Below are 23,708 nucleotides of genomic sequence, written 5' to 3' on the forward strand. Positions count from 1 at the left end.
GTTTATCTGCTGTCCTCTGTTTAGACCGGACATACGATGTTGTGACTATTGGTGCTCCTGCAGCACATCATCAAGGCTTTAAAGGCTGCGGTCTCCGAAAAATGCTGAACAAGCTGGAGGAAGCTCGGAAACAGTGAGTAGAGCAAATTAGAAAAAAGTTTTTTTCTGTGTATTTATAGTGGATTTGTTTGTATGATTAACTTATCAATCTGTTTTATGTGTTTTTTTATTTTGTATAACTCCATCAGCACTCATGGGGAGGACAGGTGAGCTTCTACGTGATGTATTTGAAATTTCTAGCATTTTTTTCCTCATCACTGCTTTCTTTAATTTACCTTCTCTTTTATTTATTTTCTCTGTCACACACACACATCCAGCTCACAAAGCTCTGGCGGCTCTGGCCTCAAAGGAATGGCATACCAGCCTCAGGATGTTGTGAAAGCAAAGGAGTTGATCGCTCAGATAAACACTCTGAAGACACAAGTGTGTTACTACACTGAACGTCTGTCTCGAGCTGCAAAGGAGCGCTCGGCCAACGCTCTGGAGAGAACGCTGGCCATCCTGACAGAGAAGGTAAGAGAGGGAAGGGCGTGTGCTAGTTCTGCTCTGTTCAATCTCTTTTTCACTCCCTCTCTCCCTCAGGCTTTCACTGATTCTTCCACAATCTCGACTTTTTATCTCAGCTCTTATTGCCTAGATAAAAAACGAACTGTCCTTGTGAGCTAAAAATGTCTTCAAAGTCGATATCAGCGGTGGAGTGTAGACAAATTAAGGGCGAATGTAATACAGTACAACAGATAAAAGACTATGTTCTCAGTCTTGCAGAGAAGATGAGACTAAGACAGGCAGCATCATCAGCAAAGCTCTGAGTCACAGAAACACTGATGCATCAAGACTAAGAAGGTTATTTTTTACTCTTTATTTTTGTACCGTTGTTGTACTTTATACAGTGGGTATGGAAAGTATTCATACCCCTTCACTTTTTCTACATTTGTTATGTTACAGCCTTATTTCCCTCAACATTCTACACACAATACTCCATAATGACTAAGTGAAAAATGTTTTGTAGAAATTTTTGCAAATTAATTACAAATAAAACACTCAAATATCGCATGTACAAAGGTATTCAGACCCTTTACTAAATACTTTGTTGAAGCTCCTTTGGCAGTGATTACAGCCTCCAGTCTTCTCAGGTATGAAGGTACAAGCTTAGCACACCTGGGTTTGAGGAGTTTCTCCCATTCTTCTTTGCACAGCCTCTCAAATTCAATGAGGTTGGATGGGGAGCGTCAGTGCACAGCTATTCTCAGGTCTTTTCAGAGATGTTCAATCAGGTTTAAGTCCGGGCTCTGGCTGAGCTACTCAAGGACATTCAGAGACTTGTCCTGAAGCCACTCCTTTGTTATCTTGGCTGTGTACTGAGGATCGTTGTCCTGTTGGAAGGTGAACCTTTGCTGCAGTTTGAGGTCCAGATCGCTCTGGAGCAGGTTTTCGTCAAGAATCTCTCTGTACTTTGCTGCGTTCATCCTTCCCTTGATCCTGACTAGTCTCCCAGTTCCTGCCGCTGAAAAACATCCCTACAGCATGATGCTGCCACCACCATGCTTCACTGTAGGGACGGTATTTGCCAGATGATGAGCGGTGCCTGGTTTCCTCCAGACATTCAGGCCAAAGAGTTCAATTTTGCTTTCATCAGACCAGAGAATGTTGTTTCTCATGGTCTGAGAGTCCTTTAGGTTCCTATTGGCAAACTTTCATGTGCTTTGTGCTGAGGAGTGGCTTCCATCTGGCCCCTCTACCATAAAGACCTGATCTGTGGAGTGCTGCAGAGATGGTTGTCCTTCTGGAAGGTTCTCCCATCTCCACAGAGGAACGCTGGAGCTCTGTCAGAGTGACTGTTGGGTTCTTGGTCACCTCCCTGAACATGGCCCTTCTCCCCCGATCGCTTATTTTGGCCAGGCGGCCAGCTCTAGGGAGAGTCCTGGTGATTTCAACTTCTTTCATTTACGTATGATGGACACCACTGTGCTCTTTGGGACCTTCAATGCAGCAGAAATTTTGTCTGTGCTGTTCCCCAGATCTGTGCCTGGATACAATCCTGTCTCAGAGGTCTACAGACAATTCCTTCGACTTTGTGGATTGGTTTGTGCTCTGACATGCACTGTCAACTGTGGAATCTTATATAGACAGGTGTGTGCCTTTCCAAATCAAGTCCAATCAATTGAATTTACCACAGGTGGACTCCAATCAAGTTGTAGAAACATTTCAAGGATGGTCAGAGGAAACAGGATGCACCTGAGCTCAATTTTGAGTTTCAAAGCAAAGGGTCTGAATACTTATGCACATGTGATATTTCAGTGTTTTATCTCTAATTCATTTGCAAAAATTTCTACCAAACATTTTTCCTTTTGTCATTATGGAGTATTGTGTGTAGAGTGATGAGGGAAAAATGAATTTAATCCATTTTGGAATAAGGCTGTAACATAACAAAATGTAGAAAAAATGAAGGGGTCTGAATACTTTCCGTACCCACTGTACATTAAGTGAGACTTCAAACTGGAACATAGTTGTTTTTTGTTAGAAGCAGAGATATTTTCCCTCTCTTACATGATGGTACAGGATTTTTTTTGCACCCACTGCCAGCCCAAATTAGATATTTTTTATCCCAGGATTTATTTTCTTTAATTTTTCAGCATTTTGAAGATATTTTTCCTTCTATTGCTTTTAATTTGAAGCCTCAGTATTACCACTCATCACTGTTTAAACTTTATTAAATAGGGGTTTGAAAACTCTTATTTATACTCTGTTCTGGAACTGTTTCCTTCTAAAGAGATTAACTTAAGCTGAATTTCTTACGCTCTTATGTCTCTCCTCTTCTCCCCCTGCAGACTCGTCAGTTGGTAACCGTGTGTGACTCAAAGTTGCTCTCCACAGCCATCCTCGCGCTGGCAGCTGCCCGCCCAGAAATCACCCTGCAAAGCACCCCGTCCCCATCCTCCTCCTCCCTCTCACCCTCCTCTCGTTCCCCATCGCGCTCCCCCTCCCGCAACCCCACCTCCCCGTCTCGCGCTGCCACCTCGCCGTCCCGTCGTATTTCTCCCACGGACGTCAGCGATGGGAGTAAAAACAAGCGCGCCTCTTTGCAGGCAGATCAGCAGGAGGAGGAGTGGGTAAGAGGAGAGTTCATGTGCTTCGTTCATATCTCTGTTAATGCTTTTATTTCATTCTGACTGATTTTGTGGTGTGTGTGTTTGTGTGCAGGAGAAAGTTTGGCTAAATGTGGATAAGAGCCTGGAGTGTGTGATTCAGAGGGTGGACAGTCTGCTGCAGAGAGACAAACTACAGAGTGACAGCAGCTCAGAGGACGTCTTCGAGCTTGCCACAGAGGAGCCGAGCACTGTTAAGAAGGGTACACACACAAAAACAAACACACACGCATACATGAGAGGTTTTTGGCTGTGTGGTGCGTGAAAAAGGCCAAATCATGCACCCCTGCTGAGAGCAGAGGTGATAGGCCTTATATTCAACATGTCACTCTCATGAAGTATCCATAGTAACAAAAGGCTTTCCAGATAAATGGTGAGCATGACAACCATCACTTCATCCTCCATTAACCTCTCCATCCACCCATCTATTCATCTGTCATCATCATCATCATCCCTTCAACAGACTTCTGTATGCCTTTCACATCCTGTTTATCATCTGTGAGCTCAGTCTTATAGTTGTGTTCACTACTTATGTGTTTCTGGATGTTTGGAGCTCAAATAAAACAGTACTTTGCAGCTCTTCTAATCTCAGCTAATCTAAATGTTCTTTATTTCCTCTTGTTTATAGACAGAAGCCCAGAGGTAGAAAAGGCGTCCCCAGGTGAGAGCACTACTGCCTTTATAAATCATTCCATATAACAAGAAGGGGGATTAAACTGCAAAAATAAGATATCTATAACATCATCTCAGTTTAACAAGACTTGTGCACATTTTTTCAATTTAACAATATGTGCATTGTTAATGGCACAAGGTGCTTATATATGTATTTTATACCATTGATGTATAATCCAGTGAATGCCAAGACAAAAATGTAAAAAAAAAAAATACCTACTATATGTAACAAAAAATGTATTCCTGCAGTTTGAAATGTTTAGGTGTAGAATTATTACGTATATTATTTTTCAGTAAATGATGTGAACTATAAATACACTTTTAAATGAACACACTCAGCTGTATTCTACTTGAAACCAGATCTAAATTAATGATTATAGCTCCAATGAAAAACCAAATCCTGTGAGTTGTTCAACCTTGATCTCAGGAGTTCATTTGAGGAAGTATTTTTCTTAAATTTCCACAACAAAAAGTTTGGGATACTCTGTGACATAGTAGACCCAAAAGTACTTCTGGTTTGACCGAGGACCGAGGTAATATTATTTAAGAGCTTTGGGCAGCAGCTTAGTGTCGCTGTCCGTGGTGCTGAAAAGGAGCATAGTGACAGCTGTCCCTCAGAGATTGAAGAAGCACATCATAAACAGCTGATAAGTCTCTTAAAGACACCAAAGCAGCAAAAACTCTGCGACTGCTCAGCACCCCGGCTTTTGCCACACCCGGACATGCATTGCACCTCGACGTGCAAGAAGATGCAAGGGGCTGTTAAATTCTGCTTGCAGCTTGAATTTCTTTAAAAAAAAACATTATTTTCATATGAACCCCCCTTTATTCTCCTGAAAACATATACCATAACTGGAAATAACACGGCTGCTGAATTAATATAAAAGTATGCTCTGACCAGTAGAGGGAAACTGGTTACATGTATGTTTATGTATCAATTAAAGTATAAGCACTTGAAGTCACTTGTCTCATTTATGCCCCATGTATTCAATTGTTGCATTATCTTATGATCAATAAATGTTCTGACATAACTTTAAAGACTTCAAATGCTGATGCACTCAGACTTTTTCCATGCAGTAACACCAAAAACTGACTGTGTGTGTTTCACCTTTCTGTACGTCCACAGTTGAGTGGAGTGAAGCCCTGCACCCCCTCCTCACCACGCTGACAGACTGTGCCACTCTGATGAGCGACAAAGCAAAAAAGTCCATGGTGTTTCTGCTGATGCAAGACTGCGCTCCCACCATCGCCATGAGCCTCACCCTGCAGTACCGCCGTGATGTCGTCTTCTGTCAGACAGTCAGTCAAATCCTTTCTCCCGCGCATGCAATCTTTATGTCGAGATGAGAATTGCACAGTATGCAAAATGCGTGTTAACAACATGACCATTCAATGTGGTGCTTCCAGCTGACGGCGTTGATCTGTGGCTTCGTCATCAAGCTGAGGAACTCTCTGTGTGACTCGGGCTTCCTCAGGCAGCTGCACACCATCGGACTGCTGGTGCAGTATGAGAGCCTGCTCAGTACTTATGGTACCTTGTGTGTGACTGTCTGTGTGTGAGTGTATTAGAGTGTGCTTAAAATATATCACCCCACACTAAAAAAATCTTGGAATATCCAAGATGTCAGATTTTGCAGATATTGTTAAACAGTCATTTGACAATGATCTGAAAATTTCAAATTTCAGGTAGATCAAATATTAAAAATACATTTTGATAAAGTTTGTAAGCAGCTGTGATTTATTTAAAGTCATTAAAAAAAAATTAAATAATGACTTCTAAGCTTTCGTACCAAAAATACATCGTGTTGATGAGCTGCGTTAATTCATTAAATGCAATCAAAACTCCAACCAATCAAAATCACTCAGATAGACATAACTTAAATATGACACTGCCTGTTTTCTTCATTAAGAAGGTAATGCCATTTTTTGCTACACCTTGCCAAAGGACCAAAAACAAACAGTAGGTACAACAAAAACAAAAGCACAAGGCAGATTTTAGATATATGTTCTATATTCAGACATAGTAAGCACTCTGATCATGGTAATAAAGATAAGTAAGTATTCTTTATTCAGTAAGTTGTTTAGTTTTTAAAACTGACCTGTTCTCATAGATATCTGTTCTTCTTCTTTCTTAAAGGAGAGGAGCTGGCCATGCTGGAGGACATGAGTGTCGGAGTCACTGACCTCAGAAACGTCACCTTCAAAGTCACCCAGGCGACCTCGGCTTTCGCCCCGGATATGCTGCCGGTGATCACAGGAAACAGGAACGGCTTTAATGTCAGGGTCCCGATGCCGGGAGTGATGTTCGACACGCTCCCCCGAGAGATCCAGAACGGGATGCTGCTGCGGGTGCAGCCGGTTCTCTTTAATGTGGGGATCAACGAGCAGCAGACACTAGCTGAGAAGTGAGTCACTGAGGCCTTAGCTCAGGAAAAATGAAAGGCAAAAGACACAGAGAAATCATTTGGCATGGCATTTTTATACTTGATCATGAACTAAATCTTATGAATCTTTATATACAGCTAAAAAAACACAGTTATTTATCCCTCATTAATGCTGCTTAGCCATACAATTACTGTGTTAGCCTTCCTGTTATGTTGGTTTCTTAGGGACAGCAATAATGTTCCTGGGTCAACTTGACCCGGGGCATGTTTAATTATCCAGAAGTGTCAACTCAAAAAATCCCAATAAACATTTTTTAATCTCATTATTAACTCCATTACTAACCATTTAAATGGGTATTTGGTGCAATGGTGTTCTTTAATCCTCAAAGATCATGGTTCAATGAGGATAACTCACTCATGGCTCTTTTGACTCGGCTCCCAAAGATGAGTCGGCTCTTTCGACTCCCAAACGGCTCTTAATTTAGGGTCTTTTGAAGCTGTATGTTTTACCTTACTTTGCTAAAACTAATGGTTTGTGTGTTGAAAACCCTTTTACGTTAGAAGCTTTATAATTACCCAATTTTGTGCATTTATTCTGTTACAAAACCATTCTTACTTTTGTTTAGTATTTTAATCAATCTTTTTTTTGGACAAATTAACAAAAAACTGCAAACATATCCACAGAACAGAACCAAACTCAAGCAAACAGAACCAGAACCAAACTCAAGCTAACAGAACCAGAACCAGAACCAAACTCAAGCAAACAGAACCAGACCAAACTCAAGCTAACAGAACCAGAACCAAACTCAAGCAAACAGAACCAGAACCAAACTCAAGCAAACAGAACCAGGGAACAGAGAAGGTTCCCGTCAAAAGTCATGCCAACACCTGCATTCTCGCACTTTACAGATGAGGTCAAGAGATAGGGAGAGGGTGTGCGTGTGTGTGTGTGTGTGTGTGTTTACTTGTGTATGTGTGCGTGTGTGCGTGTGTGTGTGTTTACGTGTGTGTGTGTGTGTGTGTGTGTATGTGTACATGATTGGGGTGAAATATGTCACACAGTTGCAAAGAAACAATTAGTATTTGACCCTTCTGACTCCTTTTAGCCTCCACTTTGACTGCTGGGTCAAACTGACCCACAAACAGTATCTATGCTACATAGACATGCAGGGGAGGTTGCAAATATGTGAAAGGAACCATTTTTATTTTATACGTTGATTACGCTAATTAAGGCAAGTAGAAGAAGTTTCATACTGAAAAAACACTTTTAACAATTTTTTTTTTATTTTTGAACTTTGAAAAGGGTCAATCTGACCCTGAACATAACAGGAGGGTTAAACAGGGTTTTTTCCCCTCGCTCTGCTGATTGTATTGATGGAAGAGAACATGGGAAAATAAGGATACAGTGTTGAGTGGGTGGTTGAGTGGTTATGGTCTGAATCCCAAAACCAAAGCTTGGCTGTGAATATTAAATAAAAAGCATGCATGAACTGATTCAAAGATAAAATATTAAAAATGCTTTAGGTTGCACAGTAGAGCGATCAAATATTTCAAAATGAAGCAGCATCGTATGAACAGGACAAGTTTGACAGAAATGAAGTATTTAAACTCTTGTATCTTACATTTGTGTCCAGGTTTGGAGACACTTCCCTACAAGATGTGATCAACATGGAGAACATCACCCGTCTCAGCTCCTACTACGACCAATTCAAAGAAGTCCTGCCAGAAGACTGTGAGCTTATATACATTTTCTTCATAAGGAAATGTTCATCTTCTTATCATTTAACTCTGCTAACCTCCACTTTTCTCTCCTCAGGCCTGCCTCGCTCCCGCAGCACCACCAGTCTGCCTGATCTACTCAAACTGCTGAGCCAGAATGTGAACGCCAAGAAGAGCAAGAACGTGGAGATTCTTTGGCAAGCAGCCGAGGTAGACTTCTCATTTCCTTTCAATCCAGCTCCCAAATTGAAATACTCCATCCCTCTCCACTAATGTATCTCTTTCTGCTATCTTAAAAAGACATGTCGTCGCTTGAACGGAGTGCGCTTCACCAGCTGTAAGAGCGCAAAGGACCGCACGGCCATGTCTCTGACTCTGGAGCAGTGTCAGATACTGCAGCAGGAGCACGCCCTCGCACCCCAGGTCTTCTACCAGGCCTTGGACTGTATGCGCAGGTCAGCAGATGACAACACCCATCTCACAGATGTTATTACTGAACAGGGCAGATGTGATGCACTGACTCAAATATTTAAATGAATGGAAAGAGGCTGCAAATGATGACTTATTTTGTGAATTAGATATATACTAAAGTGCAAAACAAATAGAACAATGCACATTTGCTGCCAATGGGTAAAACCTGCTGAAAATTGTCAAGTCACATGCATTAACAACAATCGCACTGCAAATACGCAAACACAGAAAACTACTGCAGTAGAAAGTTGCTGTAAATCCGTCACAAACAGGAGTGCTCCAGGCCAGTAGGGGGCGCTTAAGGTACATTAGTTTGGTCAAATGATTTTTTATGGAAGCAAAATATTTTCAAAGAGATCAGGGCCTCAGTGAGGACAAGATTTTGCACATTTTGGGGCTTTTTGCTCAAGATTCAAGATCAAAATTCAGTTTATGGTCATTTCCTTTCGTAATTTCATACTCAGTGAAATAAAATACTGTTTCTCAACCAGCTTTACAGTGCAAAATAAAAAGACTTTAAAGACAGGCTAAAACATTTAAAAACAAGCTAAAACATTTAAAGACACGTTAAAAAAAAACTCATAAAACACAGTATTAGCAGCACGATAGATCAAAAGGTAGAAAGTGCATATTTTTCTAAATGTAGCATGTTTCCATTGTTGTATTTACTTTGGACTTAATGTTGTTGAATTTGCATGTCATTTTTTGCAGCTTGTTCCACCTTATTGAAATGTTTTTGGCAGTTTCAGTACATTTGCACTTGTTAACAGCTGCATAGTTAGCTAATACTATGGGAAAAAATAATGAATGGATTATTAATGAGTATGTTTCTTCACAGTGAGGGCTGCAGGAGAGAGAACACCATGAAGAATGTGGGATGTCGTAAATACGCCTTTAACGCTCTCCAGCTCAAAGCCTTCCCCAAACAGTACCGCCCTCCAGAGGGGACGTACGGGAAAGTTGAGACCTAAATGGACTACTCCACCAAAAAAAGACTGAAGGGGATAATGATGACAGCACCACACAAACAAAAATACCAACACAAACTGGAATAAAACATCCCTTTGTTTTGTGCTTAGTCACTGTTAAGATGTCCAAGTGCCAGTGCTACTGTAGATCGTTTTATAGCAGTACCCCCCCCTCCACCTCATCTAGTACTCACATCACTTCACAACCACTCCACAGCCAATAACTGTAAAAAGTGTCTCTCTGTGTTGCATTATAGCCACTGTGCAGACCTCACTGTCGGCTGTGCCAGTTGTAGCACGAGGAAGCAGACCGAGTAATTTTTAAGTTGCGTCCCTTTGAATAAGACGTGTAATCCCAGCCTTTAGGAGGACACACGGGGACACGTCTGCACTTGTTCTAATTTCTTTTTCTTTATTAGATCAGTTTGTCTATGAAAGGATAAGGCTGTACAGAGCCTGTGTTTTCCTTATTATGAAGAAATCCCATAAATAGATCAAAACATGCAATGAAGTGATCCTTGCCAAGAGTGTGTAGACAAAACCTCACAGCTTATTTCTTGTATCTTCAAGTATTGTCCAAAACACCGGAATGAGCTGCAGACATGACGGTAAACAAAGGCAGCTTCTTTTTGTTAAGTCAAGTCCACATCACACACTGCTTATGCTTAATAACTTACTGGAACACAAAATATTCCAACCTTTGTTGAAAAGAATCCCACACAAATCAACTCACACTTTTTAAAGATCAAAATGTTCGGCTGTTTTAAGCAGTGTATGGCTTGTTGGGTGCTGAGAGCCACAGACAATAAATGATGTGGGAGGATTTCTTGACAGTAAAAAAACAAAAAAAAAACACTGAACACTGCCAGCCTTAGGCAACACTAGAACAATGTTTATCAAGGATTTACTGGTCTAGTGTAGCTTTGACGACTGGATCCTTTCCTTTGCCTGTTGAGAGATTCCTCTGGACCTAAACTGCTCCGCTGAATGACAGCTGTCAAACTCGAAGCACTTCTTCTGTTTCATTTTAGTGCTTTAAGCCTGTCGTTTGTTTCCCTTCCACTGTCTCATTCCTCTTCAATCGCATTTATAGTCAGTATCACACAGTATCACTCCTGACAACAAGCACAGACATCGAAAGAGTACATATCTGACTCTACTCTCTGAGTGTGATGTCTCATCTTAAGGGATCTTTGAGGTTACCCTGATGCTGTTCTGGAAGCATTGATGTGGGACTGGATCACAAATCTTGGGCTTCAGAAGTGGTGCATCCCATTATTCTATAATACTTACATATTTGCAGATACTCAACACTGTTCTCCAGGTTATATGCAGCACTAAAACGGTATATAGCCCTTTAAATTATGGGTTTTATTTACTGACAGTGTATGTTTCCAGCGCCACAGCACTCTTGAGATGCAATTGGATTAGAACTTCATTAATTTAATCTGCATGATGCTTGAAATACACTACAGCTTTTTACTATTGCAACTGTATACTGTTGAGGAAACCCACGTCAAGAGAAATAATGCATATTGCGTTATTCTACCAAGCATCAACAACACTTCTTCTGTTGTAAGTCTACCAGCACTGAGCTCCAGTGTACCTTACTGTACAGAACTTACAGAGACAGTGGACTTTATTTTGAAAATGTTATTTTGCTTACAGGTATTTATGTTGAGATGGCTGCCGTTGCCAAATGCTGTTAGAGTTTTATCCATTGTTATCGAGTAAGTGATGGCCTAGTTATGATCAGTTGTACATGCACAAATGTTAGACAGGGCAGTGTGGGAGGCGCCTGGACTCTGACAGAGGTATGATGTGAACCCAGGTGAATAAAGGTTTGTCAATGCCAAAACAATGTGAATGTGTCATATTATAAGACATTATGGTTTGTGAATTGAGTAACAAAATTTGTCTTTAGTATCCAGTCATAATTCAATATAACTTGCAGAACATGTTCAACAAAGATAAGAACAGACTGAGAGTCAAGAGTTGTCTAAAAACAAATAGAAGACAACATATTTGTATGAATGTTAGTAAAATCTCAAAAGCAACAATTACCTACAACATACAGTGTCTATATGCCTAGTGTCATTATAAAATGTAGAAGAATAGTCCAAAGAAATGATAAATGAAAATGTAATATATAAATTAAAACTGCAAGCGGCGATGAACGGGCCCTCGCACATCTGTCGCAACCGCCTTATATGCAGCAGGTGTTGCTGTGCTGCAGCTAATTAGGCCTATGCTCAAACATTGGTCATTAGGGATGTGACGGTACACAAACATTTCGGTTTGGTTCAGTATTTTGAAGCTTCGATTCGCAGTTTTCAATACGGTAAGAGAAAAAAAAAAAAGCAACCATTAAAATTTGTTTTCCTTCATTAGTAACTTAGTAACACACACTATCTAAAGTGGAGCATTGTAAGTTGCGGCTTGGAGGATTGCTCAGGTTTTCCTTTCCTTATTTTACATTTCAAATGAAATATAATCTTTGTAAAGCATTGGAGTGCGCAGCTGTCTTCTTCTTGCGTGTGAAGAATATGCAAAGCTTGACTCGGTCTCTGCTCTTTAGCCTTTTGGCATATTTATTGAGGCCAGTACATGAGGTTTCATCGTTAATACCCTTGCATAAAAAACCACAGGTGTCGTGCCTGCACTGCTCATCATTAAAGCTGCTGTTGGTAGGAATGGTGTAAATAACTTAACTTTTTTTCTGCTGGGTTTGGAGAAAAGGTCATAATGCCCATCGGTACTCATCGGTAAGTGGAGTAATTTGAGACTATTGCACAATCTCTGTGTTTTCCAATGCCTTTGTATCAAGCAATGTTATTATTCCCCTCATTCCCCTTATGACGGACCAATCATAGCTGATCTCCAATCCTCTGTCCTGATTGGTTAAGGGGCAGCCCCTACTACAATATCCGATTGGTTATGAGTCCAGCACCATCATGACTGCACATGCCGATCTGTGTTGGGGGGCTAAGAGGAAATCTGGTTGGGAGGGATGTTGTTGACATTCAAAGTCCCTCTCTCAGAACAGATGTTTACTCTGTGACTACCAACAGCAGCTTTAATGGTTTGTTCACACCACACACGAATAAAATCCAGGCCTCCAAAAGCAGGGAAAGAAGTGGCAGAAAAAAGGAAAATAATCCTTAGGGTTCCAATAGAGCCTAGCTGCCACTGTGTGTCAGTGCCCGGGCCCAAAAAATAATGACATCAAATTTAGACTAAACTTTTTTTTTTTTGATTGGCTTTAGCTGAAAAAAGTTTAAATAAATGATGTGGAAAAAAAGTCTAAAGTTGTACCAAAGTAAACGTCTATTATCCTTTGCTTCTTTTACTTTCTTTCATTTTAATTGCTAATAACTTCATAATAATTTCTATGTTATATGCTCTTGTTTACTGTAGCTACTTTGCTGCTGTAACACTTTACATTACCCCTTAGAGCAGGGGTGTCCAAAGTACGGCCCGGGGGCCAATTGCGGCCCCAGGTCCATTTATTTATGGCCCCAAGCTTCCATCTTAAATTGTGTTATTTATAGCAAAGAAATTAATCAGTTTCTTTCTACAAACAAAACTAAAGTCAATCCAGAAACGTCTCAAAAAGCTTCATATGGACTACTTGTCTAAAGCCAAAGCTCTGGGAATTCTGCAAGGCGGCAATAAAGAAGAAACACAAGGACTCTTAAAGTTGACAAGTTTTCAAATTAATGTTTTTATCATGATGTGAAAATGTTCTTGATGAACACTAAAACTTCAGAAGACACAAAAGAGGACACAAGACAAGATCAAATTATGAAATTGTGCAGTAAAGGCAAAATTTGGTGCATCAAAAATGTTCAGAACGCAGGAAAACAATTATTTTGTTCTTAAAATGTTGTCTGCTGGTCAGAAAGGTCTTAAAAACCACATAAAAAAGAAGCGTGATGAAATCTAGATCATGATCCTGCCATAGGAAAATAATGATACAATACTTTTCCCACATTGCCCGACCCTAATGAGAAACATTTTCCTCCAGAAGAAGATAACGTTTACTCATGTGTACATGGCTTGTGGAGAACTGAGGACTACCTAGTTACTGATTTATTGAGACAAAATTTAAAATGATTGTTATTAAATGAATATTTCATATATAACTTTTGGGATTCCTAAGTCTCAGTAGGAGCCACTGGCCCTGAGGTATTCTGACATCATATGTGGCCCTCTTTGAAAAAAGTTTGGACACCCCTGCCTTAGAGGGACAAATAAAGGAATATGTTATCTTGTATCTTTAAGAGTCTGCGGGCGTGGCGTAATCATCACAGATTGTATGATGTTAAGAAGACTCACCTAATAAAGGATTCACTCTCCCTAAAGGAGCTGTCTGCGCATGCGCTCATTGCTGTTTGGTGTTGGAAATCGGTCAGAGGTTACCTTGACAAATTCAGTTTTTCTTCGAGGAATAAACCTGAAACGTATTCAGTCACACATTTAACCCTGACATGACATTTCTAAAAAAAAAAAAAAAAAACATTGGTTGGATACAATTCAAGAAATTCAAAACTGGCGCTTGTTGGCTTCGGCCTGCCTTCTTAACGCAGTTTGTGGCACCTGAAAAAAAATCAGAGTGAGACCTCACAGTGTTCTTATGCTCTCTGGTGTGAGTTTGTCTGCATGGCGGTGATTATTCGATGCTTTGCAGTAAAGTCTCATGTTTTCAGCGGCTGTGTGGGAAGGTGAGGAGACGCTCCACTCTTACACATTAGTTTTAACACTGTAGACATTTTGGAAACATTTCATATAATATACAGTCTATGATAAGGACACAAACTCTGCTTCACATTTCTTTCAGACGGCTATGTTGCTATAGCGTGTTATGTTTCTGAGCTTGTGTTGACCGCTGTGTGAACCTCAAGGAGGTGTCATGCTCTCACACGCAGAAATCAATGAAGTGTGATCTTCAATTAGGCTATTTTTATACACAAATACACGACATGTGTACTGTTAGCTGTTACTAGTGATCTAAGTCTTTTTACTTGTGGTTATGAAGGTAAATTGGCTGTGCTGAATACATTAACCTAATGCTGTTGCAGAATTTAGATACTTTTTTAATTGAGGTATTTATGTCACTTCACTATATTTCAAGTATTGGCTATATCTGAATACAACACAGCTTGTACTTTAAACAGTAAAATATTAATGTTTGGAACACAGATCAAGTGCTTTACACAGTGGTATAAACAGTGGTGGACAAAGTACACAGCTTCATTACTTAAGTAAAAGTATAGATACTCCAGGTCAAATATTACTCCAATACAAGTGAAAGTTTCTCTGTCAGATTATTGCTTGAGTTAAAGTACTGAAGTACCTGCTTTTAAAAATACTTAAGTATTCAAAGTACTTCTTAAAAAATCTCAATTTTCACATTACATAAGTGCAGTCAAGAATACATAGGAGTACATTCTGTTACATCATGTTTATTTAGAAAACATTACTTGAAATCTCTTAAAATCTATACCATGGAATAAAAACAGCAACTAAGTTACTCCAAGCACAGACAACTTGTTCAATGTTCATCTGGAATGAACCAAATGTTACGTAGCTCAACACGCTTTCTCAGGTTGGACAGTGAATTTTTGTATGTTTGTGCAGAGTGGGAAACATGGAGAACATTTCAAACTATACATATCATTCTTCATTTCAAAAACCTCTAACACGGGCTGAAGATATGGCCATGGGTGCTGAGGTGGAGATTTATAGCCATCATTACCACCTCTAAATGAACTGCCTGATCTGAGTGAAATTTGCTCTGTGTTTGCTCCACGTTCAACCGAGGAGACACACGGTATACAGGTACGTCTAAACCACTGAGACAAACAGAACTACACAAACACATTTTACTGTCTTAGGGATCAGATTTCAGAAAAGAGAAGGAAATTCATGAGCTGACTTCAAAGAAAAGTAGAGAGTAACTAGAGCATTGATAGAAATGTAGTGGAGTAAAAAGTACAATAATTGTCTTCTGAATGTAGTGGAATAAAAGTCATAAGTACCCCAAAGAAATAATACTCAAGTAAAGTACAGATACTCAAAACTTAAGTACAGTACTCAAGTAAATTTACTCTGTTACTGTCCACCACTGGGTATAACTAATATTACTCAAGCTCTGTATCTGAGCCTTTCCTTAAAGTAGACTTTACTTCTATGCAGGTTACACTTAGAATGTGTTTTACAGGATAAATAGGTCTGAACAAGTCTAGTGAATATTCCAGAAGTGATAATAGAAGTCACTGATCGACAAGACTCGGATAAATATTAACCTTTGTTCACTAGTAACTCCTCCCTTTTAGTCCACTCTCCATTCAGAGTTTGAATTCCCTCTCTCTGTTCAAAGATTGTTTGCAGCTGACCTCCTGCGGTTCCAGTCTGTAAGAGGAAGAGCACCAGACAGCAAACACTACAGTTCATCTTGCTCACGCTCAGCTACAGGTTGGTGTTGTCTCATAATGCAGATGTGCCTACTCTTTTAAATGTCATCATGTTAAATTAACTGAACTTTACCACCATTGTCTGGAACATGGTTGATGAAGAAATGTCATCTCTAGCTCACTAATAAACCAGGGCTGTCAGGACAGTGGTGTTTTGTTCTTCCTGGACTTAAGTCTTTGCTCTTCAGGGTCCACGATGAGAAAAAAGCTGCTGGCAGATGTGGACTGTGGGACAGACGATGCTCAGGCCATCATGTTGGCTCTGGCCGCCCCAAACGTGGAGCTGCTGGGTGTCACTTGTGTGCACGGAAACACCACTGTGGAGAACGTGTGTAAGAACACACTGAGAGTTCTTCAGGCCTGCAATAAACTAGAGGTGAGGGCAGCCCTGTTATTTATTGATAGTGATTTATGATCTGATCTGACCTCTTAGTTAATATTTAGTTTTTATAAGAGCAACATGAATGTATTTGCAGAACAGTCAGGTTTAATTGGTTGGAATTTAAATTGGAATTAACTGGTATCATGTGAAAAACTAGACGGCCTGACATTGAGTTGTTGTTCCTCAGGCCACATGACTTGAGGCAGAAACATGAGAAACTACACAACCACTATGAGCTCTGTTAGGTAGAGTGACCTATAGTGACCATCCCTGTTGTAGTCTGGTTTAAGCTGCATGCACTGAGGAAGGAAATGAAACCAAACTTCATCATAATTATTATGTCAAACAAAACCATTACCCTGTTTAATGATAAGAAAATCAATGTTATTTAGTTAGTTAGTTATGTAAGTGGTGTTATTAAATCAAGAGTCTCATGTCTCTTAGAATAAAAAAATAACCAATTTAATTAATCAACCAGTGCCTTTGACTTCAAGACAGCACACTCAGTAATTGTTAAAGGGTGACATGAGGTGAACTAGAGGTTTAGAGCTGCCACTTCGAAATGCAACTTCCCCGTAATGTTGTTTTTTCTCATCTCTGTCGGGCCTCATCTTTTGTCCTGCTCCTTATAACTACTGAAGGCATAAAATGTCCCTGACAGGACTTTGAAAAGTACTTAATGACAGAGTTGTCACTGTATTTGTTTGCAAATCTTAATGGATTACGAAGAATTAGTGACACTGTGATGATTTTTTTTTTTCAATTTCCCCGTCATTAATTCATTTTTAAATATTAATTTCAATACATCATCAGTTATTTGATAGATAAATGCTGCTGTATCAAAGCATGATCCAATCCATCCTCCTGTACTGTTCCACCTGCTTCTACAACATGTTATCTGTTAAAAACAAGGCCAACTCACACCATAACCACCACAGTTTCTAAAATAATCCGTCTCCCCACACCAAACCTCACAGACTTTAAACCACAAGGCCATCAGACGCATTGCAACCTCAATAGAACAGGACATCACACATCCACTAAACACCCACCTCATCCCACTCCCCTCAGGACATTGGTACAGAGCACTGAGGTGCAGAAGGGCTCGCCTTGGCAAGAGCCGGATCCCTGCCGTTATAGGGGCCCTGAACAACAGGCCTCGCTGAATAACACTACTTTCTCTGTTTGATTGTTGATGCCTCTGTGGATAGTTTGTTTAGTAGAGTTGAGCAATGTATGTTTTTGGTGAATGTCTTCATCTATGCCTGTGGAAACGCAGAGGGTGCTGTGGAAAAGAATTTCCCCAAGAGGATAAAGTCTAAAGTCTAAAAAAGTCTAGATTCGCTCAGATCCTGTGTGTTTATTGTTGCTCTTGTGTGTTTTGATTGTAGTTTAAGGTGAGATCCTTTTGTATAAGTCTGGTGGCGTCTTGACCTCTCCTGACACACTCTTCTTACTTATTTTATAATCACATCTTATGCAATCTTATGAGTGCAAATAAATAATACATACATTTGAAAATTGAAGGGGTGTGTTACATGATGAGAACTTTTGAAGTTCAGTATTAATTAGTGTCAAAACATCACACATTAAAACTTAATTTAATTTATGAAAGGAATAGTTTTCTTTTTCTTTAGTCAGTGTTCATTTGAAAGACATGTTTTCCATACCCTACCTTACTAAACTTTGAATCTGTAAAAGTTTAAACCATAAGCAGGATGTTGTCAATTTGAAATATATCATTGTCTTGCACAAAAGTAAAGGTCAATCTCTTGTTTTCACAGTGGTTTTAACATTTACAGAATTAGGCATCTTTGCTCACCTCCAACCTCCAAATTGTGACTGTTAATGAATGTCTGTTGGATCCCTTATAGTGAATAGAAAGCGAATGTTCCCTTTTAGAGAGATGTTTAATCCGAAGCACTTCTTTTTACACATACTAGATACCAGTGTTCAAAGGAGCCGATAAGCCCATCCTCGGGAACACCATAGATACTGGACACTTCCACGGGCTGGATGGGCTGGGAGACGCTCCTGACCCCAACCCTCCCGGTCTGGACCTGGTTCAGAAAGAGAACGCTGTGTCGGCTATGATCAGGATCATCAATGAGAACCCAGGAGAGGTAAAAGATGTGAAATGTCTCTCTCTTTTTCTCCATGTGTGGTCATTTAAGGTTTTTTAAGTCTGAGTGTTCTCCTTAGGTGTCTCTTGTTGCCACAGCACCGCTAACCAACCTGGCTCTGGCTGTGAGGATGGATCCGTCCCTACCGAGCAAACTCCGAGGGCTCTACATCATGGGAGGCAACACTGAATGTCAGTAGAGTTATTAATCCAGACAAGATGAGTCCAAAATGAATATCTTCCCTGAGCTGCAGGCCTCTGTGGTTATTTTATTGTGTCTGCCTCCTTTGAGGGTAGTCAGTAGGTAATCAGTGGTTTTTATGTGATTTGCTCTTGCAGCTCGAGGAAACACCACAGTGTGTGCTGAGTTTAATTTTGCTGCTGATCCAGAAGCTGCGTACATTGTGCTGAAGGACTACAATTGTACCACATACCTGGCCTGCTGGGAGTTCACCTGCCACAGCAAGCTGTCCTGGGTAAGGCCTCTTCTGCATACTGTAACTCAGAAATAGAGTTAAACTGTTAACGAAAATTATGAAGATAGATATTCGTCAGTGACTCATTTTTTCATGACGAAAACGAGACTATGACGAGCTTAAGTGCATCACTGATAATAAAAACTCTGACGAACGTATGTTTTGATTTTGTTGACAAGCCCATTACGAGATGAAAACTTAATTGGCCGACCGTCGGACATAAAGAATCCATGTTTCCCCCGCTGTGCCTCTTATCTTTAAAGATAAAAGTGATGCCTTCCTGTGACAGGTTGAGATATTATCTGAGGGGCTCAGTGTTAGCTTGGTCTCTACCTGCAGTATGATTTGCTTTATGAACCAGCTCTCCATGCATCTGTCTCATCTTCATTGAGGATTTTTACCTCCCGGTGTGCATAAGTGACAAAGACACAATCGGGGGACGTCTGTTTAATATTTGATGTTTGACGTTTTTGCCTCATAACCGTAAAAAGCTCTGTGTCTACAGCTTGATTTAATCCAGTTTGGTGATACATCAGACACCTTCAGTAAGTTTTGATCAACTCCTAGTCATCAAAGATGAAGGTGCATTTTTGAGTGCCGTGAACTGACTGACTGTGTAGTGCGCCTGTCACTGCAGGTGCATTCAAGGGCCGTCGTAAATGTGCAATACGGTCCTTTCATGGCATTTTTCTGTGAATCAAGAGAATCAAACAGTCACAGTGGTCACATCAAGAATGTTTTCTTTATGTTTTAGAGGCAGGTTGAATTATTTAACTTAAGATATTACACAAGCAAAAGTGTTAAAGGAGTGAAATGTCAATGATGTTAACACTTGGTATAACCCTGTTACCAATATCTGATCAACTACATGAATTATTTAAAGAGTGAAGATGTTTTGTCAAAAATCAAAGACTAAAATGTTTTGAGTTTCCGTCGACTAAAACTAGACAAAAACTATAAAGGGCTGAAAAGACTAAAATGTGACTAAAACTAACAGGCATTTTCGTCTAAAGACTAAGACTAAATCTAAAATAGTCGCCAAAATCAACACTACTCAGAAATGTCTTTGTCATAAATTAATGTGGACCAATAGGTGGCTGGTGAGCTAAATCTAACCTTCAAATCTGGCCATTCTAAAACTACTTCCTGTGGTAACTAAGTTAGCATCAGTAAAGAATTTCCTCTGCTCAGTGTTTACATCCCTCTTTCCTTAAACAGGACTTTTGTGACGCCTGGTTGGCGCAGGACACCGACAAAGCTCGCTTCATGTCACGGATCTTCCGCCACAGCATGGAGGCTTCACGGAGCGAGCGCTTCGAGAAAGAGTTCGTCGCTGGATCAGGGTTTGTCTCCTGTGACTCGTACGCCATGGCGGCCGCCATAGACGACACGTTCATCTTAGAAAGCGACGAGTACCCCGTTAGCGTGGAGCTGGCCGGCACACACACCAGAGGCATGATGGTGGTAGATACTGTGGGGTTCATGAAGGGGAAGGAGGCTCCTAAGAAGGCTTTTATTATGAAGAAGGTGGATATGAAGAAGTTTGAGCAGATGATGATGGCTGCTTTAAAATAAGAGCGTCTGAGCATGCTTAAAGGTGGAGTAGGACATGTTGTTTTGATGCATTTTTCTCAATCACGAGCAAAAAGCGATGTATACATCGATAGGGAGTAATACACAAAGTGATCTAACACTGAGATGAGAAATCTCAGTTGTCTGTGTCAGCAGCTAGACTGCAATAAGTTCGTCCAATCATTCATTCGCCACCGAGCGCAATGATTGGCTGACCGGCCGGATGACCTGTGACCTGCCGAAAGACACACCTCCTGTTTACAGGAGTGCGCGTGACCTGACTGAGATCGTCATCAACAGGCTGTTCACTAACGCAGAACATCTGATAAACATGTCAGAGAGAGAGTAACCAACGATTTAGCTCAACTTCTGCCCTCAAGTTCTGCCGCTAAACAGAGCAAGAAGAGGGAGACTGTGATGGAAAAGGAGACGACTTAAAAACACTGGATGAAGATACAAACACGAGTCAATATTCGGGCTGCATTTCTGCGACGGCTGAAGGATTTGAAGGGTCTCTAAAGCGACGCCATGGTTGCTGATTTTCTACTGGACAGGTAATCATGTCATTTCATTTGTCTTTGTGTTCATGGTTTAGTTCATCTATGAGACAGCTAGCGATAACTTTGGCTAATGCTAGCGGCCGGCTAACGTCTTGTAGCTCTGTTTATAGAGACCTGTACACAGTCTGTTAGCTTGTAGCTCTGTTTATAGAGACCAGTATACAGTCTGTTAGCTTGTAGCTCTGTTTATAGAGACCAGTATACAGTCTGTTAGCTTGTAGCTCTGTTTATAGAGACCTGTACACAGTCTGTTAGCTTGTAGCTCTGTTTATAGAGCCCTGTATACAGTCTGTTAGCTGGTAGCTCTTCGGTTGCTCTTTATCAGCATGAATGGGGTGTTGTACTAAGTCTAAATGCCGTCTTGCCTGTGTTTTCATAGCTACGAGAAGGAGACATCGACGTCCACACCGTTAAAACACGGGACGCAGAGGCCTCCACCCCAGCTGTTTCATGTGTTCGGAGTCCCCCTCTGACCGGTGAGTTTCAGGCCCGATAAGAACTCCATGAACATGAACGTTGCTTTGACCACTGCTTGCGTGGAGGTATAAATACTGCTCTCTTTTTTTATTGTGAGCTATTTTTGATTTACGTACGCAGAAGGTTTTTTTTTAATGTCCGCACAAAATAAAATCCAAACCATTCTCTTTCACTTCACGTGATCTGCATGCTAAATCGCAATCTGAGACCACACCATACAGACTAAAGAGATGAGAGACAAAAAGTTTGGCTGATAAAAAATCCTGTGAATGTTAGCTGCTTCTCTAAAAGCTTGGTTTGGTGAAGGAAAGCATGAATAAAAGTGTTCAACGAGGAATCAAATACACAGAATAATTGTATCAATAATCTGTGGGCACAGTCTTCCTCTCCAAAGAGGGAGAGAGCACATTTTGACATCACTTACTCTGAAAATATTAGATAATATTCAAGATATCAATAAGAAATACAGTATATGTACCATATGTGCACAATACACACTGCAGTAGGCACTAAGCACACACTAGTGATAGTGGTGTCAACTCCTTGCATGGCTAGAAGAAATAACTGTTTACATATGGGGCTGAAGGAAGGGTTATTATGATGGAAATCAAATGCACAGTGCTGTAAGATAACGAGAACCTTTGACTAAACTTCTGATTCTTTCTTCTATGTCAGGTATTGCACAATATTTAACAAGAAGTCAAAAAAGTGGAGCCTGTACACAATGAAGGTGGGTAAGGACTACAAGTACATCACAGACCTCCAGAGCACAATCCTGCACAGAAAGCTGACAGCAACTGGGGGGATGCCAAAGAAGAGAACAAGGAGGCCGGATGATCCACGCCAACATGTTTACCTTCAACAGCCATTCTTTTTATTTCTGTAATAAATACATTTTCTAATAAAAGTAAATGTAAAAAAACTCTTTGATATTGCAATTATTTGTTTATAATGTTGTATGTTACTTGATATGGATTTAAATTATTTTGTGATTTGAAGAGAGCAGGCCAGTGTAAATTTAAAGATTTATTTAACAAATGTAAACACAGCACACTCAAGTATTTTTTTACATGAAGATAAAATATATACAAAGGAACTAAAGGGTCACCATACAAGTATTGTATGTAATCATGTCATAGTTTCATTCACTCTCCACTGAAACCTTTATACTGTCCATGTGGAAGGTTCACGGATTTTCCAGATACAGCAACAAGGTATTACTCCTCTATGACCTGCACCAAGTGCTCCATGCTGCCAGACAACAACCTGTCAGTGCAGCATGGCGGAACTTTCTGTTGCTGTCCCCAGGATCTGGAGCTCGTCCCCGGTCGTTGCTCTCCCTCTCGCTCGTATGGCTCTGCCTTGCACTCGACCCCGGTCTCGTCCTCTCCGACCTGAGGTGCTTGGCTCAGGATCGTAATCAGAAGTCATCATGAGAGCTCTAACAAGCACAAAAAACAGTCAATATGTTGTAGTTCCAACACGAAAATGAAGACTGTCAACAATGGTGAACGCTAATAAATATATAGGCACTGTAGCCGTCTAGTAACTAAACATCATGACATGCTAAATCAAAATAAACATGGCTAGCCGGAGTTATTAGCCCGGCAGCAACAACTTGCTCTAGCTGTATTTCAGATGATAAAAAACAAACACACATAAAGCTAACATGCAGGCTATGCTGTGCATTCTAACTAATTACATAATTTTTTAATGTGGTAATATAATCGGTTTACTTACATGGGAGATAGACGTGTTTTTCCTCCGATGAAAATAAAGTCAATCGCTCGCAGCTCCACAGCTAGCTATCGTGACGTCATCCTCCAGCTGGAGTCTGCCACAGCGCGTTCATGTGTTTGGAGGCGTGTCCCTCCCCTCTCCCTACAGGCTGCTCTGAATGGAGGGGGAGGGCTCTGTTCGGCTGTGTGCTTTCAAAATCAAGCTAACTGCCGCGGCTTTCTCAGGATCTCCTACTCCACCTTTAAGAGGCATGAGTCAGAAACTTCTTACTGTTCCAGTGTTTGTTACATTTTTTTGAGTCTTCTGCGGTTTTATAATTGTTTCTACAGTATGTTTGTATTTTTTTAACAAGGCCACAAACAATAAAAACACTGAATTTGTTAGATGGAGTAGGAAACACTAAAAATTAGCTCATTTTTTAGACTGTAATAGACATTGTATTGTACATGCATACCTCAGTTATATGATGTCACATGTTTTTAA

At 40.4% G+C, this 23,708-nt stretch overlaps 2 protein-coding genes across 3 annotated transcripts in view; both read left to right on the plus strand.

Moving 5' to 3' along the window:
• The window catches only part of inpp4aa (inositol polyphosphate-4-phosphatase type I Aa), a 28,048-nt gene extending 16,767 nt beyond the window's left edge, over nucleotides 1-11,281 (plus strand). Inside the window, exons 12-24 of the mRNA XM_034694684.1 lie at nucleotides 25-133; nucleotides 249-266; nucleotides 378-573; nucleotides 2,889-3,170; nucleotides 3,262-3,409; nucleotides 3,835-3,867; nucleotides 5,005-5,177; nucleotides 5,286-5,409; nucleotides 6,016-6,283; nucleotides 7,897-7,994; nucleotides 8,079-8,191; nucleotides 8,282-8,436; nucleotides 9,291-11,281. Coding sequence (XP_034550575.1) covers nucleotides 25-133; nucleotides 249-266; nucleotides 378-573; nucleotides 2,889-3,170; nucleotides 3,262-3,409; nucleotides 3,835-3,867; nucleotides 5,005-5,177; nucleotides 5,286-5,409; nucleotides 6,016-6,283; nucleotides 7,897-7,994; nucleotides 8,079-8,191; nucleotides 8,282-8,436; nucleotides 9,291-9,423 — 1,850 coding nt within the window. The 3' untranslated portion in view covers nucleotides 9,424-11,281. The remainder of the gene's footprint in view (nucleotides 1-24; nucleotides 134-248; nucleotides 267-377; nucleotides 574-2,888; nucleotides 3,171-3,261; nucleotides 3,410-3,834; nucleotides 3,868-5,004; nucleotides 5,178-5,285; nucleotides 5,410-6,015; nucleotides 6,284-7,896; nucleotides 7,995-8,078; nucleotides 8,192-8,281; nucleotides 8,437-9,290) is intronic.
• A 2,731-nt stretch (nucleotides 11,282-14,012) lies between these two features.
• On the plus strand, nucleotides 14,013-23,608 carry si:dkey-4e7.3 (uncharacterized protein LOC402865 homolog). Of its 2 annotated transcripts, none has more exons than XM_034694688.1 (8): nucleotides 14,013-14,144; nucleotides 15,803-15,897; nucleotides 16,085-16,272; nucleotides 18,222-18,401; nucleotides 18,481-18,592; nucleotides 18,740-18,876; nucleotides 20,095-20,467; nucleotides 23,467-23,608. In XM_034694688.1, the coding sequence occupies exons 1-7, from the start codon at nucleotides 14,083-14,085 to the stop codon at nucleotides 20,449-20,451; spliced, it is 1,131 nt and encodes a 376-aa protein (XP_034550579.1). In that variant the 5' UTR covers nucleotides 14,013-14,082; the 3' UTR covers nucleotides 20,452-20,467; nucleotides 23,467-23,608. The 2 variants fall into 2 exon arrangements, with proteins under 2 accessions (XP_034550579.1, XP_034550581.1); XM_034694690.1 differs by having other exon boundaries at nucleotides 20,095-20,451; nucleotides 23,478-23,608.
• The last annotated feature ends 100 nt before the right edge of the window (nucleotides 23,609-23,708 follow it).

The sequence above is a fragment of the Notolabrus celidotus genome, chromosome 10, assembly GCF_009762535.1.
Source record: "Notolabrus celidotus isolate fNotCel1 chromosome 10, fNotCel1.pri, whole genome shotgun sequence".
Taxonomy (NCBI): domain Eukaryota; kingdom Metazoa; phylum Chordata; class Actinopteri; order Labriformes; family Labridae; genus Notolabrus; species Notolabrus celidotus.

What these genes read in the sequence shown, in the direction of transcription:
- si:dkey-4e7.3 (XM_034694688.1), top strand. Translation starts at nt 14,083, where the DNA reads ATGGCGGTGATTATTCGATGCTTTGCAGTAAAGTCTCATGTTTTCAGC. An exon ending in AGGCCTGCAATAAACTAGAG is followed by an intron (nt 16,273 to 18,221) that starts GTGAGGGCAGCC and finishes TACACATACTAG; the next exon opens with ATACCAGTGTTCAAAGGAGC. An exon ending in CATGGGAGGCAACACTGAAT is followed by an intron (nt 18,593 to 18,739) that starts GTCAGTAGAGTT and finishes TTGCTCTTGCAG; the next exon opens with CTCGAGGAAACACCACAGTG.